General features: G+C 44.3%; 1 protein-coding gene across 7 annotated transcripts in view; it reads right to left on the bottom strand.

The window, feature by feature from the left end:
* The window catches only part of ULK1 (unc-51 like autophagy activating kinase 1), an 84638-nt gene that overhangs the window by 19196 nt on the left and 44770 nt on the right, over window positions 1-20672 (bottom strand). For all 7 annotated transcript variants that reach the window (XM_074921489.1, XM_074921492.1, XM_074921493.1 and 4 more), the window contains exons 12-17: window positions 17763-17813; window positions 10584-10672; window positions 8406-8571; window positions 7067-7127; window positions 6636-6725; window positions 2512-2637 (exon numbers count right to left, since the gene is read on the bottom strand). In XM_074921489.1, coding sequence (XP_074777590.1) covers window positions 2512-2637; window positions 6636-6725; window positions 7067-7127; window positions 8406-8571; window positions 10584-10672; window positions 17763-17813 — 583 coding nt within the window. The remainder of the gene's footprint in view (window positions 1-2511; window positions 2638-6635; window positions 6726-7066; window positions 7128-8405; window positions 8572-10583; window positions 10673-17762; window positions 17814-20672) is intronic.

The following is a 20672-nucleotide window of genomic DNA, read 5'->3' as shown; positions in this document are numbered from 1 at the left end:
CTACGCTCAAGCCACTGAAAGATGCTATCACCAAGGTATCCTGCCTACTCTCCCAGCACCACTGCATTAAGCTGTCCATATGTATCTGAAAGAAGGAACAAAGGGATATGGGCTTCAGCAGTGCAAGCAGGGCTAGATATGTTACCCAGGAATGGCAAAGTCATCCTGATGAAGTGTCAGTACATCTACTCAACACTACTAGGTGTATGTTTTACTTTATGCCTTGTTTCAGAAAATAAACAAACAAATAAATAAAAATAATAACAATATATATTTCAGTACTTGAGAGATAAGAATTTAATCTGCCATTTCCCCACCCCTCTTTTCAATATGTTACTACATTTCTCAGCCAAATGAATTAATGCTATAATCATATGCTTGGAAAAAAGGAAATGTTTAAAATTTTAACCTAAAAATCACTTCTCTTCAGATTGCTTCAGACTCAGAGGCCTAATGCTCATCAAGTGTCTGACCCTGAAGCAAAATGAATACACGGCAAGGAAATGGACACCTGGCAAGGTGAAAAGATACCTAGGCATTCAGTGGCAGAAAGTATTGCTCCCCCATGTTTTTAACTCTCCAGAATATGAACCATCTAGAAGGCTGAATATTATCTATCAGGAACTTGCAGAAAAAAACACCAGCTGACTGTCGCTGAAAGATGCGGAATGTCAAATGCCACCCTACGAGACATGGGATAAGCAAGCAAGCAGACAAGCAAGACAGGTGATGTGGCCAAAAGTATGCACACATAATTACCACCTCAACAAGCGACATATCTATCCACAAACAAGCTGCATCACACAGGCACACACCAGCCAGTCAGATGACAGTGGTCGATTTTTCAGAAACAAGAGTGTATGTCAAGGTTTGCAGTCAAATGACTTGGCAAACATGATGAGGCATTTGGCTGTAATGGCCTATCTGATACACCTGATGGAAAAGTGGAAGCACATAGTGAATGACTGATGAAGATTTCTCCTTCCATTCCTGAAGGGTGTTTACCGAATTTGCTGATTAAAGGAAGTGATGGTGAGAAATAAATATGGCTTCCTGGGGCAGAAAAAAGCCATGACGCCAGAGATTTTGAGAAGCTAAAAGCAGAGTGTGAATCATCCTGATTGTGTCCATTCCTCGAGTTACTCCACAGGGACAATGCTAATCTCATCGTTACACAGTGGTGACTAAAAGGAGCAAAGCATGACAGTTTGATCCCTGACTGGTAGCTGCAGGCTGTGAACCTGAACTTGGCAGCCTGTCACCAGGCTTGGGGTAGGCACGGCATGCCTCGGTGCATCCTCCACACCTTCTCCAGAGCTCTAACCTTGTATGTCACATGGATAACCAGCACTCTTTTGTGAGTTCCAGCACTAACAGAGTCCACAAGTTGTACTGTAAAAAATACAAGGCACGGAGGAAATGGCAAGGAGCTTACCACAAAACCTGCCACACACTTGAAGAAGTGAACATAAATTAGTATTAAAGTGACACTGGCACAAAACAATCTCTCTGCTGATCCTTGATTAGTATCAACATATCGTGTCTCTACTTCTGGGTCTACTTTGGGTAAGCCTTATCCTGAATTAGGCTGGCTGAAGCCCAAACTTAGACTGACACAGGTATTATCCTATTTCTGAAATCTAAATTTAAACTAATCCAGATACTAAAGCAACTCATCCAAATAAAAGACATGACACCTCGCAGACACTTCTGTTTGAATGCCCCTGCTGTAAAAACTCATTTAAGATCCTGTACAAGCCTCTTTCCAACCAGACTACAACCTCAGCTGCTGCTGTCAACCTAGATTTCAAACCTTTAAGAACCAGAAATGCTATGTAAGAGACAGAAGCCCTATGTGTCTTGGATGTACAAGACGCTAATGCTGAACTCAGAAGTCAGCTGTATGGCTGAAGGCTGGCATCCAGTCTTCCTGACGACCTTCAGAAAACATGCTCTGCCTCACAGGCATAAATTGCTCATGATATAATCAGTCCTGGCTGCATAACCACATTAATATGCAACTCGTGTAAGACACATCATCTATGGTGTGACTAGCTACAGGAACTAATTAAGGTAAAGTCAGGTAAGTTTTGCAGCTCCATCCATTTAGTTGTTTATCTCAACTTTTTCCTTTTATGAAGGCATCTACCAGATGGATGATTCGCTGCTTGGACACCTAAACTGTAGCTGGCATGGGAAAAGCTATCAGACTCAAAGGGGCTCAGCCTGCACTGGAAGTTGACAGAAGCTGTCTTGCATACACTCACACACAGATAAAATTTACAGCACTTGTTAACAAATAATCTCAACATCACTACAAAAATACCCCAAAACTATGTTACCACATAACACATACCACATTGGCTCCCTATAGGAGGAAAGCCCATCACCCAGGGAAAATTTTAGAGGTACAGAGAACAAATTGTGAAACAGTTTGTTTTACAACCCTCAAGCTGTAATACAGGAGCCCCCGCACTGACGTTGCCCCCTCCTCCCAGCCCCAGCACTTACCGTGGAGAGGCGTATTGATTGGGAGACTGCAGGTTCTGCTCGATCCGCCGGTAGTTATGAATTTGTGTTGGGACTGGAATGGGCACGGAGTGTCCGTACTTGCTGCTAGAAAACTGACCTGGCCGACTGTTGAAAGGAGACACACAAAGAAAGCCTCTTGTAAGGGGTGGGCCTTCAGCCAGGTAATTGGAGGTTTTATCTTCGTAAAGCAACTGTACACAGGGAGTGTCCCCTTGGCTGCTCTCGGGTTGTGGGTTTACACTGGGAGGTAGTTCAAAGTTGTATCAAAGGGAAGTGGCACCACACATCTCCTGAAAACAGGCACCTTTCTTCCAGCACGACTCCCAGCCACAGACTGAAGTTAAAACATACACCCAAGCACACCACTCCCTCCAGGAAAATTGGAGCCCTGCTATTTCAGGCCACAACTGGCCTAGTTTCCAGCAGCTCAGATCCACCACCAGAGAGCACATCACTGAACAGGGGCTAAACACTCGTGGCTCTCAAAGGACACCAGCAAAGACTCTGCTGCCAAGGGCTATGTGCGATTCACGCAGAGGCACTGCTGCAGCTATGGCATCTCCACAAAAGTCTCCACACACCATGAAAAGAATACAAACTTGTGATGTATATCGGAGTATTTGCAAGTTAACTACAGGGTGGACCAGGCAACTCGTGAGAGAATAAATTTGGGGGACAGGAGCTGATATCTATACACCCGTCAAAGCCAGCTAGAGTATCACACACACAAAATGGGACAGGCCCATTCTGCAAACCTGACTTCTTTCTAGTTCCATCCGAGCAGGATAATCAGTTCACGTCTGGTATCTATTCCCCCAGGTGACAGTTTCCCCTGTTATTCTTAGCCTGTACACCATGCTATACACAAATCATGCTATACAAAAACCATGCAAACACCACGTTTAACTAAGTAGCCGCCTGAAGTCTTTTCCCAAAGGCTTCAGAATTCTAGGATTAATTGCCATGGCAATGCTATTTACAACTGCCAACACCAATTGCAGGGATGTTGCACAATTACAGAAAGATCTTATTGGTAATAAAGGCTTCTGCAGTTTTCCTTGCTGTTAATCAAGGACACACGCCTGGGTCTGCCCCTGAGAAGCAGGAAGTCTAATGCTTGGAGTGGAAGTGTTTTACATAAGATGAAACGAGATATTTAATTCAGCCAGAATGTACATGTGTGCACTGGGGAAGAGAAAAGAGTTTGTGGCTTATTTAGCCAAGCATCCCATTACCAGAATTTCTTTTTTAGGGAAGATCAGCAGTACTCTGTGGTCTGCAGTGACAGTTGAATAAAGCTGATCTGCAAGAATGCGTCTGCAGATCACCACACAGGGCACATGAAGACACTATTCCATCACAACAGACCCAAATAACTGAAAGATCAAAACATGATTCCAATTTCTTTGTTCCTCTCTCAGAGGTCTGCTAACTTTTTGATTTCTGTATATTCCTCCTTATTTCTTCCACCAAGAGAACAGACTTTTAACCCGATGTCTGTCTCTAAAAGGTAGCATGGAAGCCTTGATTCTTCATCGACATACAATAAAATAAAGATATTCAAGGTTTCTGATTGCTCAGTGAAAAGGTGAGGCTTTGGTGTCTCTGCCTGCTGCCAGTGTAAGACATGGACTCAAAGCCAACAGAGCTCTACCCAAGAAATCTGAGGGTTAACGTCAAATCTTATATGCATCCTGAATGTCAACATAAATTTCAAACACTATCTTCAATCTGGCCAAAATACTTTGGGGGAAAAGAAGTTCTCTGGTGAAATAATCCCCCCTCTCATCAAGAGTTATAACAAGTCCTTAAAGGAGCCTGGTTTCCGCACAAGGTGCATGTTGCAAAAGAAAGCATCCAAATGAGGTGACATATACTAACCTGCTAACTGGCCTCAAGCCTTAAAGACTACAATTGACCATAAATTTGCAAAGATCAAGAGATAAAGATGGGACAGGGAGTTTAATTACTTGGCAGTAATTAAAATCTCTTTGAAAACGGTATTAAATCCATTGCTGTGGGATACATCCGAGGAAGTACCTTTTGTTAAGACTTAACCACCTTTAACAAGAGAAAAAAAAAATCGTCAGCATATTCTAATTTTGCCTAGTCCTTATGCTCTTAGTTAAAAACAAAGAGAGCTGCTCTAGAGAGTACCATGACACCCTGAGGAAAAGCCATTGCTGGCCACTCTAAAATAGCCTTTGCTTTCTGTCCTAGTTGGACAGCATCCAGCACTGCCTGCTAGCCTAGAGCCACACATGAAAGGCAGAACTGCTGCTTTCGAGCGAGCAAAGATGGGAAGAAAGTCAGGAAGTCCTCTGCACCAATGAAGCCAAGTGCTGAACCAACGGGCCTCATGACACCTACAGTGAAGGGTGCTGAAACTCATCTGAATAGCAAGGACATACCTGGGTGGCACCGGTTCAAAGCACTGTCAGGGGACTGGTCAAAGGCCATGCTTTACGCTCTGAATTTGGAGTGACCGCTCCAATCTTTCATTACTTATGTCTTATTCCCACCCTGGTCAGGGTAGGAAGTAACATTTCAGTGTTTCTTCAAAACAGATAGAAAAGTGGGAAGTAGCACTGGAGGGGGTTTGGCATCTGCTCCACAGAAGCTGCTAGGAATGAGTATGAAAGGCAGCAAGAGCAGAAACACGTTTAGATCATAAGCCACTGGCATCGACTTGCCACCCTGCGATCTAGTAGAATAGGATGAGGCCAGTTTGGTGAAGACAGCAGCGAAAACAGTGGAAAGGAGGCAGCATTTGCAGTCAACTTCCATGAATTTCCACTCACTGCTGCCCAGTAACAAGGACAAATCCTTTAATAAAGACTGATCCCCAGAATGCAAAGGAATCAGTTAAGGAATAAGCTGTTAAAAAGCTTAGCAGGCGATGGCATAAGAAGCCTCATGCAATTAAACTCCATACTGTGGTATGTGTTTGCCAATTAATCTGATCACGTCAGCAAGACTTTGAGCCATGTTCTTCTTTAAATTTGTATGCTTTGAGGCTATGTTTTGTCAACTTCTGGGCTCCGTTTATGTGGCAAGTGTGTTCAACACATAGTATGGGACTACAGCTGCTTCTTAAGAAAGATTTTAGGGTCATCCATTTCCCAGTGTGAAATCCCCTTCAACTGGCCTCCTCCAAGTGCCATACTGACAGAACAGAGGATGAAAGCTGTCCTGTTCCCCCAGTAGGCGCAGGAAAGAGATGGGAAGCAACACCAACAGTTCCCTGTAAGCCAAGCATGTACCCTAAAGCTTCAAGCTCTATGGAATGGAATGTCAATGGAATTGCCTTCCACAGACCATTAACATCTTCAGAACACAAGTGTGTCTGGGGCTGCTGGTGGTGCTGGGCAGCTGGTGCTGTTGTGTGTGGGCAGCTGCCACCTACGACATTTCTAAAGGCCAAAGCTGAGTTTATAGCAACTGGTTTAGTTGGAACTAAACCTATGACCACACCCGTTTGCACTTGTTACTCCTACTCCTGCATTCTCCATTAGTAAACAAGGCCCAAGTAGCAGCATTACTTTATACAGACATAGTACAAGGAGCTTTTCAGACCTTCAGGAAAACTACAAGCAACTAAGTAGGCCCAGCAAGGGGAGATGAGCAACACTCTTCCAGATTTTCCCAGTAATTCAAGTCCATCATAACTTCAGCCTTGGCTAAAGTGTTGTGCTCTAATTCACTGCACAAATTTGGAAACAAGGGTCTTTACCTGGAATGCTCACCACCTCTGCAGGCTGAGCACAGAGGGGATGAGTAGCACATACATGTCAGCGAAGCACATTTACTTTCTGCTTGAGAATAATACCTGACACCTCCAGGGAACAGAGTTAATTCCAGCTCTACTGCATTCTCTCCTAGACCCTCCTCAGGGCCAGAAGAGGGAGGGACAAGCTCTGTAGTTGGGACTGATCAGTGCCCAAGGCCCAGGAGTTTCTCCTGGGTGTTTCTCGTTACCCTTTAATTAAAGGAGAGATGTAGATCTTGGCCAGCACAACAACATCTGTAAAATCCCCTCCTGGAAGTCAATGGGTGTTCAATTAATCAATGCTGCATAGTCACCACTGAGCAGTCTTTCTTACCTGGACGGGCTAGGAGAACTGCTGTATGGGGGTGAAGGAGATGGTGTCCTTCCCTGGCTTTCCAAGCCTGCTGAAGTCACCAGAGAACTCCTGAAGAAGGACAGAAAGCACCCAGCTGTTAGAGCCTGGGACCCAACCCTGCTCCCTGCCCTGCAAAGCACAGCAACAGAGCTCTGTCTGCCCAGCACCCTCTGCTGAGCCTAGTCGCAGGAGCCCCGGGGACTGTTATGCTGCCCCCCACACACTCTGGCATTCACATGCCACATGCTGATGATCAAATTGAAAATGATCAGAACCAGGCAGGTGACAGTTATCCCTGAAGCAAAAGTTAACTCAGCAACATATTCCCTCCCATCCACCAGAATCCAAATGTCCCTAATGCACAGCACATTCCAGTGCCTAAACAATTTCAGTTGCCTTGGCGCTCTTACCCGCTGTACATCAGGCTGTCTTGGATCGGTTTCCCTCCTGCAGCCTCAGCAGTTAAATCACCTGGGGAACAAGGAAGTGCAGAAACAGATTAATTTGAGATAATTTTCTTAAAAATTTTTGTATGTTCAGAGTAACTGAGATTTTGGGTACAATTTCCTGCTCCTCCAAGACCTGCTGAGTTGCTTCTAAAGTGTTCTGAAAAATACACATGGGCTGAAGCTGATGTGGATCCTGCTGATACTTACACCCTGAAGTTTTGGAAAATTTAGGATGAAAGTCCTTTTGTAAGGAAGCCAAACCTGACAGAATCATTTGCAGTAATAGGTGTATGTCCACTTGGTGCAAGCAATTAGCTGCTGTGTAAAAAGATAGTAGTATAGGTTGCACGTAGGGCTTTGAAACATCCGTGTCCTAAGTTGCAAAAATCAATGGCAGTCAAATGAGCTGGCAGCTGGATACACAACACAGGGGAGTTTGTGCCTTTGCCAAAACATCTGAACACTGGGAATGTGACTAGCACAAGACAAGCGTATACTGGTCCCACTGCTGTTCCCAGGAAAAATACACGCAACACTGAGCTCTTCCTTATCATGAGAACTGCACAGTAGAGACCTTTCAGACAGTCCAGTTCTACCGCTCCCAATTTCTGTTTTAATAGTAGTGCAACTGTGAAAGGAGGAATTACAGCATTTATCACCAAGCTCCAACTCAACAAAGCACCATACACATGGTCAAAGCTGAACAATATCCTTCTGCTGGTTAAATGAGGACTCAGGCATGGACATACTTAGGCGTGTGGCTGAACTGGGGCCCTGGCCTCTAAGTACATATGTATCTTCAAGGAACTCATATCAAAATATAAACACATAGAGGTGATAAAATGAAATTCAAGATGTTTGAAGAAAAATCTGACATATTTTAAGGTTTTTTCAGGGACTTTTTCCAAGTGTCAAATCCGGCTTGCCAGCTGAAATCTTGTCTTGGACTGTGATGTTGAGTGAAACTGAAGACAAGATGACATGAGAATGGCTTCTGTGAGAGAAAGACATTTCCCTGTGAGCCTACTTATCTTCTTTTCTAGTTGGATTTCCAGGTTCAATCTCTTATTGATGTCCCTGAGTAATCTTCACTCTCAAATCCTGTCTTTGAAGGTAATTACAAAATATCCTATGAAACCAGCCAGTGAGACAGATGTCTCTTCCAGCTTGAGAACAAAAACATTCCTGTTATTCAGCCAAAACAGACAGGCTTAATCCCTCTTTCAACTTTCTAGTAACTATCCTTAATATCCACAACCCCCTCTGCTTAGAACGTCTGTGTTTCCAGAAACCACCTTACTTGAGAACTGTGCTGGGACCATAACGAAGTCATCTGTGTCACAGGACGAATTCTTACTGCTGCTTCCAGCTGAGTCCTTAGATCCATGCAGAAAGCCAGGGGAATCCTGGGTAGGAGATGCCAGCGCCTTCTCCTGCAGCTGCTGCTGCATCTCTCCAAGGGATTGCTAATTCAAGAAGAAAACAAACACTAGCTTCAGCACAGCTACTTCATCATTCTGCTCAATCCTTTAAACTGAGCTGTACAAGGCTACAAACAACATTTTGCTGATAAACCAGGGCTGATAGTTTGCCAGAAGCAGCTGTTTAGTTTACTGAAAAGGAACAGCCTTTTATGTCCGTGTCAGAACAGCACATCTTTTGTTACACAAAACATACTACCAGCATGTCTGATGCTCCCCAGATAAGAAAAATTCACTTGTGGTATTGTATCCCTCTGCTAAGGCTTTATGGATCAACCACACATTTTCTACCAATATAATTTAGTATGGCTGTGAAATAGAGGAGAGCTTTCAGAGATAGTTTTGGTTGTTCTTTTGGGTTATGTTTTGTTGTTTTGTTCTTAAACATTAACATCTGATCTCTACTCACACTTTTGTAGTCAGCAGCGCTTGGGAACATGTATGTAAGTGTTCCTGCACTTTGAGGACAACCCTGTTTTGCTATAGTGCTGATAAAGAGTTCAAGAAAGGCCTGAAGGAGGCTAAACATTCAATAGAGGAACACCTCACAGCCAAACAATGAACAGCCACACAATCCTCATAATTTGCAGACAGATGGAGGAGGCCGGATGGTTTAAGAAAGCTTTATGTCAGCTGGAACTGCCCACAGAGTAGATCCCAATCTTTATCCTAATTCATCTTTAGGCTGAGAAAGACTTGAATCAGCTTTCACTTGGACCCTATTAAGACCTTGTTCACCCTCCAAAGACCCTCCTGCTGTACCAGCAGGGACCCTCTCTCACTGTACATGCAATACATACAAGCAGAAGAAACTTTCCAGCTGTCAAAAGTTGTATCTTCTCCATCCAACCTGATAGCTCTGCTCTGCTGATGTGGCACCTTTCATGTGTTGGGCCAGCACACCCCCATCAGCAAAACTTAAAAATGCAGAGTGGGACCAGTGCAGCACACTTCTAACCCAGGACCCCCTCCTAGTCTGCCAGCAAGTCCGTACCGTCCCCAGGCTTCCCAAACCAGGAAAGCTCAGGGGACAGAGTCTCCTTTTCACACCATCTACCCAAACCTGGAGTCTTATGGTCAGTCTACTTAGGGCTTCAGGGGGAAAGAAGCTCTCGGGGATATGAGATATTCAGAGGAGAGCAGACCTTTTCTCTCTGCCAGTTTACATCACAAGCACCCACATCAACTTCTGACAGTGCTTCTCAGCCTTCCCCACACCAGGCTGAGACACCTTGGCCCAGGGAAACCTTACAGAACAAAGCAAAAAACCAGTAATGCCAGGGAGGGAAAAAATTCAATCCTTCTCTCTTCCCCTACCCATCACGCCACCAGCATTCCTGAGTTCAAAGTCAAAAGGCAGCTTTCACCAAGAGCCTCCAAAAACAAGCTTTCAGTTCAGCGAGCTGGAGGAATGTCACTTCACTGGTCAGTTAATATTCTGCCCTCCAGAAAAGTTTTCATCTTTCCAGGTAATCAGAGAGAAAAAACGTCAGTTCAGATCATCTCTCACAAGGCCACTGGACTGTAGCAGGTCTGGTCTGAGCAAACAGCTTTGCTGAATGTCCCTCTGTGGCACCTGGGAATGCTGGTCAGAAAGGAGGAGGGTCACCTTACAAAGAAGGGTAGATATGCAGCAAGCTGCAGAGACTTTGCTTGAAAACAGAGAACTTGCAGCCAAGTAAGCAGTGTTATGCCCAGAATTAGTGACTGGTTTTTGGTTCCAAGGAGCTTTCCATCTCCACCAAGACAAGCTAGTATCATTAATACCAACTTATTTCATAAAGGCTTTTCATATAATAGGCAACGGCAAATTGAAATATTTCTTGTGGAGAGAAAGACAACCTTCAAGATCCAAACTCTGGAGAAGACACTGAACCAAACCCAGGCAGAACTAAAGTGTTCAGTGACCAGAAGACAGCAGAAGCAGAGACCTTGTTTCAAAGAAGCAAGCAGGGAGACCATTAACACAAGCAGTGCATCCTCTGGGCTGTACTTACGGGAGGTGATGCCAGGTGGGAAGTAGAAGAGCTGCTGGAGGAACTACCGGAGCCTGAACTGGGATAAGAAGGCATTGGCACGGAAGCAGCTAAAACCAGCAAAAGACAAAACCAAAACAAGTTGTCAAACTGAGTTCAGTCAATAATAAAAGGTCTTTTTAATCTTTTCCCACCAGGTTTATCTCATGTACCATCATGCATCTCATGTATCAGATGTGGCCAATTAAAGGAGAACAAAAGGAAAATTAGCATTCTGCTCAGTTGTATGATTCACATCCATCCATTCCTCCGTGCACTATTTCAGTTACAGCTTTTGGGGCAAAAGGTCTCAAAACATCTGACTAAGGGCAGATGTCCACTCAACAGCTGACCTACACAGGTACCAAGATGGTTTCTGCCCAGAAGAGCCTCCAAAGCATCTTTACAAATGAAGGGAAAGATAAGCAGAAGAGTAGATTGAGTTACTCATATCAGTGGCAGGGGTTAGAAGCTGAACGATACCCTTACAGTTTCCTCTTCATCAGACCTTGTGGCTTAGTACACATACATCAGATGTTGGGAGGTCTGTGCTAAGTTAAACACATGTCTACACAAGCTCTATGTGCTTGCTGCCCAAACAGTCATTTAGGCATCCCAGGACACATGCTATACCCCCCCCCCCCCCCCCCCCCCCGCTTAAGAATTCCAGAAGGGAACAGCTCATTGCTTCCTACACCTCAACTTGTTTTCCCTCAGTCACTTCTGCAAGTTACAGAAATTGTTCTACCGCACTGGCTGTTCTTGCACCCCTTCCTTTTATGTTTAAATTTTCAATATCAGAGCTGCCCATTTTATTCACTTCATTGTTGAACCGGCTTTTCTAACCCTCAGAGGCATAAAGCTCACACTGAAAGGAGTAGTTAGCATTGGCCTTCAGGCAGAAAAGATGATTAAGGCATCACAAGAGAAAAGAACATTTAACTCCAATGACTTATGCAAGTGAGGTTCAGTAAATAACTTAGAAGACTTCAGCTGAGGAGAGAGACAAGTCAAAGGTAACACTGGCTCTTTAAAGGACTTTGAAGTATGTAATGGTTCAAATTCCCCAGACCACCCACACAAGACTGAACAGTGCAGAAGCTGCAGAAGAGTCCCAACATCCCCACTTCAAGGCAGCTTGAAGTCAGATTTTACTCTGCAACCATTTTGGTATTTGAATGACTTCAGACAGAGATCAGAGGCAATGCTTAAGTGAGGAAAGAAACACTTTGCTCCTCTTCCATTGTGTTGGCAGAGAATTAGCACCTTGTCTCAGATTTCTGCTTTTACAGGATCTGTGCTAATGACTCCATACTTAATACAAGGAAGGTTAGTAACACCTAGAAGAAGAATGCCTCTGTTTGAAGTAAAACTAACTCCGTCATTAATCACATTAGATACTACAAAGTGCTTAATCTATTCAACCAGCTAGAAAAATAAAAGTACATCTCTTGGCAATTAATTGTTGAAACAGTGTTCTAATGATAAAAGAATAGGAAAATGTGCCTTTAATAGAAGACTTTAAGAAGTCTTTCCAAATAGTCTATCAAAGAAGGTTAAAGGATGACTGGACCAGTGTCCCCTAGCACAAAGGGAGCCATCACTTAGATGTTGAATTCTTCAGTCTGACAGATGTAACAAGATCCAACAACAGGAAAATGAAGCCAAAGAAGCGTAGATTTAAAATATGCTTTTTAATATAAAGCAATCAACCACTGCAACAAGCTTAACCAGGGTCATAAAGATCTCCCCCACCCTTTGTTAACGTTAATGAAAACGGAATCTTTTTCTAAAAAGGTTGTTACACAGCAAATAGAGATTGATTCAGCAGACTCCCGGGGCTTGTGTGATAGGAAGCCACAGCAGGATGGCTGCGTGGGGCCAGCGGGCAGTGACACACAGACACAGAGATGCCTTTACCTCTTGTGCTAGGCCATGCAGGCAGTGCTCACTCTGCCAGGGGTTTGAGGGTTAGGCCCACAACAAAATAAATCTTCGCAAAGCTGTGCGAGGCTCCTTTTCAGCCTCTGCATCTTTTCTATACCTGATTTTGTGCCCTTGATGGACTGTACTGTTAAAACATGTTGCCCTGGCTCTGATAAAGGAACAGGGACGGTGGTACCCTGACGATGGGTGGTTTGGAGGTTGGTCAGGGGCTTGGCAGAGCGCGCTACACCACCCACACCCCACGCGCTCTTCCAGCACAGCTGGCTCCCACTCCCCACGCTCAGGGAACACACACAGAGGTCTGAGAACTTGCCTGCAAAATGGAGAGCTTTGTCCTGCCTACACCACACTGCTTTTGATCTCCACGATCTTCCCACAGAGACTACAGAGCAATTCCTACTCCCTTCCCTATATATTTAATACCAGAAATCCAAGAAGGAGAAAAGTCTCTCCATTTTTATCCTGTCAACTGCTACAGAACAATTCACCCTTGTACAGACAGACCTTCCTATTATGAAAAGGTGCTTTTAAGAAAAGGTAAGCGGTTTCTGAACTGTATCCACACGTGCCTCCTGCAAGACTTGCATCACCATTCAATTTTCCTGGAATTAGTACTTTTGTTAGAGTTATTTCAGTTCTTTCTCAAGGTCCCCTCCACTCTATTTTGGTTCTGTGTTTATTATTGATTTAAACTGGACTGGAATTGAGACTTTTCTATTTTTGTCTGTGTGCTTTGGACAGCCTTCCATTAATCTAGGAAGAAGACAAGCAGGCAGACTTTGCCACTGTCATCTGAAACTAAAGTTAAAACTCTATCTGCACGAAGCACACCTTCAGATACAGCCTCTATCAATCATTGCTCTTATTTTAAACCCTGTAAACTCCCCAAATTCACACTGTAACGCTGTGAGGTCCAACTCAAAAGGTCCTGACACTAAAAACAGACTTTCATGCATGCAGAACCACAAGGTTTGGCTCTGACAAATCCTCTCTGACCACCACATCCCTGTTGGTGCATTTTTCGGCGTCAGCCACGTAGGACAGCTTGAAAGCAAGACGCTTGCTTCCATCTCCTCCACACACCCAGGCACTCCCAGTTTAAAATTAAAAAGGGTGCAAACACTTGGCTCATCGTGTTTTCGGCTCAAGTCTGAATGCAGAGAATGTTAACATGGATTGTAGGCCCCCACCCAAATCCAGAAATTGCTGGATTGTAATTGTAATGTAAATAAGTCTGTTTTCATAATTGTCCTCTCCAACTTGTTCCAGCAACAAAACAGTCATTCTCTACGTTGCGTAACCAATGCCAACTGGTTTCAAAATGGGAGAGCTGGAAGCCATAAAGGCAAGCCTGTGCTCCAGCTGTGTGGATCTTGATACTGGATCCTACACCTGCACAAATCACTTCTGACAAATCATCCTACCAGGGGCTTGGCTGTCCTAAAAGTATCTCAGGCTCAAGCTTTATTTGGAACCTGAGTTTTACACACACTGGAGAGATGAATTTTTGTGATTATCTGGATTCAATTAAAACCAGTCATCAAAAAGTTATTTAATTGCAGTCTCTGACAAGGTTTGAGTGCAAAACCTGAAAGGACTTGCCCAAAAAATAAGCTGCTTTTTAGAGTTTAAAAATTTGCACCACTAAAATCCTTTATATGCAAAAGTCATCGTGATTTTCTTGTTAGTTTTTACATGGTTTATGTACAGTAAGATTTTAAAGAGGGTGAAAGTCAGATACTCCAGACACTGAACCACCCGTACACTTCTGAACCATAACCACTTACATTTCATGCTCTCTTAACTCAGAGTAAAGGAGGTACCAGCTCACCATTCATTAAAGGCAGGAGCAAAAAAACCTCCAAAATATTCGGCATGGGTACCAATTACAATGTTTACTGAGAGAAGACTTGCACAAGCATCTAATTATGCCTTCTCATGCATTATTACTGTAACACACTGCCCCATACCATATGCTGATCAGACCTGGCTACAGACAGACGACATTCTGACTAGACACAGTATTTTGAAGACTTTATTAATAAAGACTTTTACACATCTAAAGTACATGCTTAATCACAGGTACAAAACCCACAATATAAAATATAAATAAACAAACAAAAAATAAAGTATGTGTTATAGTTAACAAAGGCCAAGGCCCTGAACCCACTCTCCAGTATAAAGCCTGTGGCAAATGGAGCTTTGTGGTACACCCTGGATTCACTAAAGGAGTGAGATGAGAAGGGACGTAAGAACAACCATCCCTCAAAACCACAGTGAAGAGGATGAGCTTGTCAGAAATGTCACATTTAAAGATTAACAGAAACGTTCATTTTGCTGAAGTGTCATTAAAACCACAAAAATGTATTTAAATAAGGGGGAGCCCCTGCCTTAGCAACTTCAGAATTATCCACATTTGAGGATTCCCCAAATTTCCAGAATTCCAAAATTACATTAGATTTTTAAAAAATTTCTTTATAATTCCATGAGATGGTGTACTAACACATATCCACACAAAATGAAGAGCCCATGGCTCTCACTTTGTTTTTAATAACTGTGTGATCAGCTCCAGATCAGCCCCGATAGGGTTCAGGACCCTGGGTGATGTGCTCAGCTCCGCATGGTGGTGGCCGTTCTCCCATCCTGCCCTTGCCACCCTAAGGCAGATTTGCCTTCAAGGGTACACAGAGACCACGATGCTCTGCTCAGACTGCAGAATGTTCTCATACAGAAAGGAAGTGTTTCACTTTAAAATTGGTTTGGGACCTAAATGGATGTATGGTTGCCCACATCTGCAGTGCAGGCGCCTCTGAGCTGGACGGTCCTTTAGGCAAAGGCTGCACAGTGGGTCCCTGAGCTTAGCCAAGGTCTCGGTGCGTTCATCACACAACAGATGCTGGTACAGATGATCCAACAAACTCTCCTAAGAGAAACTTGCACACTCAAATGTGAATGACTTAGTCCTGCTTCAACCAAAAGCAGTGGTAGCCCAATTATCAGCTCCCACGGAGAACAAAACCACGAGAGCACACTGTTCCTCCCCCCAGTTCTCCACTGCAGGCCCAAGGATTCTAATTCAGTCTGAGCACGACTATCACGATTCAGATGCAGCCATATCTCTTCTCTTTCATACTTCCTACACTCATGATGCTGAGCCACATGTTGAGATGAAGTAGCACAATGAGCTTTTGGACTCATCTTAGTTCTGTGTGCAAAGCCAGAGAGCTAGCCCCTGAGCAACTGCAACCTTGCTAAGTCATCTACTTCAGCTAAAACTGTGCAAATGTGAGGCATGCTACCATGTTAAGTAGCATTCCATACATCTAAGGTGAGTTTTTCTTACTGAGATCACCATAAGCCAGACCTTTACTGATACACTGGCTCTTGTCTCACCTATTCAGAAATCAAAAGGACCACCATGCATTCCGACATGCAGCCTTTCTCATCCAGGCTCTTCACTGCACTTCCCAGAGGTCTTCATCCATCACTGCCATCTGGCAGTAGCAGAGACCTCCACAGCAGACTGCAAGAACCATCTTCTCCACTAGCAGATTTCTGTGCACAACAACTTGAAGACCTTCAGCAATGGGGAGATACTTCTCCCCTCATCTTTTCAAAACCAGTAGTGGTCTCGCTTGCCTGGAGAGGGCTCCAGGCTTTGGACATGTGTCTGGAGGTAAGGACCAGCAGGGCAGCAGAGAAATCTGGAGTTCATATAGTCCTTACCTGCCTGTAAAGGTGTTCTTTTTATTGGGCCTTGACCCCACACCATTAACTTTGGTGCAGCTGGGGGCAAAGGTGCTACAGTCCCCTGTTCATAATGGTGCCTCTGATTTCTGCACAACAAACGTGCAGAAATTGGAAACTGAGGCCAAGTCAGAAGAACTCTCTCCTGTTTGCAGGGGGTTTTCTGCTCCCCTGGCCAATGGAGCAACGGAACCGCTGGAGGTAAGAGATGACCTGGTGGGCATGCAAGAACATCCCGAGGGGGGAGTCCTCTGCCCACAGGGGGATCAGACTTTGACGGGCTTTTCCCACACGGCAGTGGTATAGCAGGTGCTGAGAGCTGAGGTGGCTTAGGAGCAGTCCTACATAGGCAGAGTCCTTTCCTGCCTGCAGACCAGCCCTGATGTACAGGACTTGCCCCACATCTTGCTGGTGCAGATGGAGATAAGGGCCTGGCTGGCTTGTGAGCTCTCCTAAACCAGAAGCGTCTTTTCTTGCCCGCAGGACAGTCACCTAAGTACACAGTTAAAATCTGTATCAGGAACAACTGAGAAGTCCTGCTCTGGAACCAGGAAAGCAAGAGACTGTCAGGAGTGATGTGGACATCAGACAAGGCATGTCCACCCATGGCATAGATCCAAGAGGGGCTCCATGTTCAGAAAGCATTGGACATGCTCCCTCCAAAACTCCCAGCCCTTGCATTGGGGACCCCAAATCAGCCGCTGATGAAAACTGTTGGCTCTATCATTTACTTGAGAGATTAAGGGTCGAGGAGGATCCTTCCAAAAGACGACAACCACACACAATTCCACTAAATCAAGTCTCTTGGACAAAGAACTATTATATCCCATACACTAGAAGCAATTCTAGATTGTTTTTCACTGAAAAAAACCCTCTGAATCATAGTGCACGTGGTTGGACATTTTCAGAAGTTTTGATTCAAGAGGAAAGAAAGAACTTTCAATGGAAATCTTTGTTTTGGCCAGTTCTCACAGAGCACCAAATTTAACCCTTCTAAAAGAAGATTTATCAAGAACTTGGAGGTAAATGCTGAAACAGGATTTGGTAACCAGAGCCTGCCACTTGGCACAGCCAACCTAAGGTACCACCAAGCAAGCAGGGACACAAGTGCCAGCTTCCACCATTTACTATCCCAAACTGTCCTACAGATGTAGGTGAAAAGCAAGATCTTGCTGCATAATCCTGTTTACCTACAAGTATCCCCCTGACCAAGCACTTCATATAAAACAGTTGAATACATTTCAAAGATAGATTTACTTCTACTTTAGGTTTCTAAACAGCCGTCTAATCATCCCTTTGAAGATAACTCAGCAAAATTCAATCTGGACATGACACAGTAATAGACACTGAATCCCTGCCTAAATAGCTAAGAAAACATAAAGCAGCCTTTTTATTTCCTTTTGAACTAGCAGCAAAGGAAGTCATGTCATGGTTCAAAAAGAGTTGTAATAAAAATGCAACACTTACATTTTTTCATAGAGGCACTTGCATCCAAGAATGGGTGATGGAAAAATTCATCTGAAAAAAAATCAAGAACAATGATTCAGTGAAAGCAAATGACTGTAAGAAGTTTACAAAGAAGTTAAAACATCACAAGTTACAGTATTTTACAGTGATTTTTTCCATGTAATCCAGTTAACCATGGAAGTTGACTGACTGTGGTTGCGTACAGTAGTGGTCAAGAAGCAGACTGGGGACTGGATATAGAACCTATTCATAAAAAAAGGATGGGGAATTATCTGGATTCAGGGATTGCTATGTAAGTATGAAAGTAAAATTTTAGAAGTGGCTCCTCTGGTATCACCCATCTCTGCAAAATCACCTGGGGGATTGGAGAAAGGAAGTCAGATGGGGCAACTACAGGAATGAAGAAAGGGAGAGAAAAAAAAAAAAAAGGCAGGGGACTTTTCCAAAACCATGGCCAAAAGACATGAGGGTTTGTACCTTGGGACTCACCACCAGGGCTAATGGATTTTTCTTCCCCACAGGGCATTAGAGAACTTAGTAAGGTTTTGCTGCAAGCTACTACCCTAGGCTGCTGGGCAGAATACACTAAATTATTAATGCTCCTCTGTCTTGCAACAGCTCTTACTCTTGTAGAAACAGGAATCAGCTCTTGAGGGCCAGATAGTGAGACTACGGGCTACGTCTGTGCATGTGCATCAAAAGCTCCTATCAGCAAGAAGACAGAAATCCTAAGGCACAAAGTAGCACTAAAAGACAAAGTCCCTGGCTGATGATGACACGTCACCCTAATTGTAGAGATCCAGGGGAGCTACATTTATCACTCTGCACTGCCACTCATTCCACAGAAGAGGAATGACAGATAAAAAGGACATCTACCAAGTAATCTTCCATCACACACTGACCCAAACCCATCACACACTGAAGGCAGAAATGCATTTTTTAAAAGGCCACCACAAACAACAGCCCAGAACTCCCTTCCTTTCACACCAGACACAACTGCTCCTTTCTTCACTCATTGTGGAAGGATATTCTACAGATCCAGGCCAAGAAAGCGTCTGTCCTGGCTTGCTGGAGACCCTCTATATGCTTGCCTGCCCTCACAAGTAGCCACCCCTCCTGACTCCTTCCTCTCTGATGCCAGAGAACTCTCCTATCACAATCAGCAACTCAGCCTTTCAGGAGAGTTAGTCATGGATTAACACTGATTATTTGGCTAACTGCAGGCAGTTCAACTTGTTTTCCCAGCATGGATATCCTGTTGCAACATTCAAGGTTTACAAACTTCTGCTTTCTGTAAACAGCTCCTCTTTGGCCAGTGATCTTTCCAGAAAGTAGCAACTGGGGTTTTTGTTTGTCTGCTTTTTAAACTCAAACAATCCCTCTTTTCCCAGCCCCTCCTTGCCACTGCCGTGCCACAGTGCACTGCTCTGGAGCTTAGCACAACAGAAGTGATGGAAGTCTCTGGCAGGGAAAGCTGGAATCTCACAGATTAGATCTGCTGTGGATGGAGAACACCCATATCCTGCTACAGCTACTCAGCTGCTGGAATTTCTTGCTTCTTCTTCAGCTTGCTCCTCTAGAGGGTCCCATCCCTCAGCTGAGCTGATTCAACCGAGGGGGTGGAAATGATTTCTTTTACTTTTCCCCCTCCCCCCTCCAAACTGCTTATTAGTTGTACTCACAACACAAAATTTAAACAACCCTGCTTGTAATCATCAGCAGGAAACTTGCAACTCGAAACCCTTCTGGCTTTCCTCTAGATAATCTTGAGATTGCAAATACCATCAGTTCCTGGTAGAAGAACAGCTGAGCCAGTTTCAAACTTATGTGTTGCTGTTGTGTCAATCAGCTAAACTCTGGGGGAGGTCCACAGAGGGCACTGCCCACATCTCCAGGCAAACTACAGAGGTCCCTGGGGAAGAAGGAGCAGTAGGACACCCCGCTCCTCTGGGGATGGCAGCTCAGGAATCATCCCTGACCCAGCACCACACACAGATCTTCACTTACAGAACACAGGAGGGTAAAGGAACAGTGAAAAAGGCACTGACCATCAGCCAAAGTAGACCCTTCATAAATAGTGTAGGTGAACAGAGCAGCCTACGGTTGCATTTGGCAGCAGGAGGACAAGATGTCTACTGGGAAACATCTAAGGGAGGGGGAAGATCTGCTTCAGACAGGACCTGGAGCTGTGGGACTTTAACAGTTTGTGCACAGTTGGCCACAAACAGCAGCTGTAAATGAGACAGTAGTTGAGCACAGGGAGGTGCTCTCATGTAAGTATTGCTACTATTTTGGCAACGGGCATCATCTGGAGATCTCCTGAGCTGGCACTCTAAGGAAAGGAAGAAGGGTCCATTCAGTAGCTGCAGGTCAGAGAGTCTCTGAGCCCTCAGGAACATAAAGGAGCTGAAGACAGCACCAGCAGACAGCAGGGAAAGGAAAACAGTTGTGTCACAAGCAGGGAGGAACCTCAGATGCTTTGGCAGAGAGTTGGAGGTCAGGAGGCATAGGTGGATGAGACCAACAATATAACTGGATGCTGAGGAAGTGTATCAGTCTAAATAAATCATGTCCCTGGTACTTGCTTTCATCTCTGACAGGAGAAATTAGAATACAGCATGGGATGCCACACAGCCATTGAGATCTGCCTTCTATAAAGCACAAGGAATATCTCAAATATAAGCTTCTGTACAGAGTATATTCACAAACCTCCCTGAGAAACAATTACATCTTACAAAGATGTGCCAATTTGTAGAGAAAAGGATCCTGCATGTCATTAAAGGCAGGCTACAATCTCAGTGCAGCAAGATGTGCTGTAACTGTTGTCCTGAGTGAAATCGAAGTCTATTATCTCAAATTTCCAAGTGTTAGACACTGACTCATGCAGTCTTATCCCCAGAGGTACAAAAA

This window comes from Athene noctua, chromosome 17 (genome assembly GCF_965140245.1).
Source record: "Athene noctua chromosome 17, bAthNoc1.hap1.1, whole genome shotgun sequence".
Lineage (NCBI taxonomy): Eukaryota > Metazoa > Chordata > Aves > Strigiformes > Strigidae > Athene > Athene noctua.
Note: the sequence above shows the minus strand (reverse complement) of the source record. Positions and strands in the feature narration are given on the sequence as shown.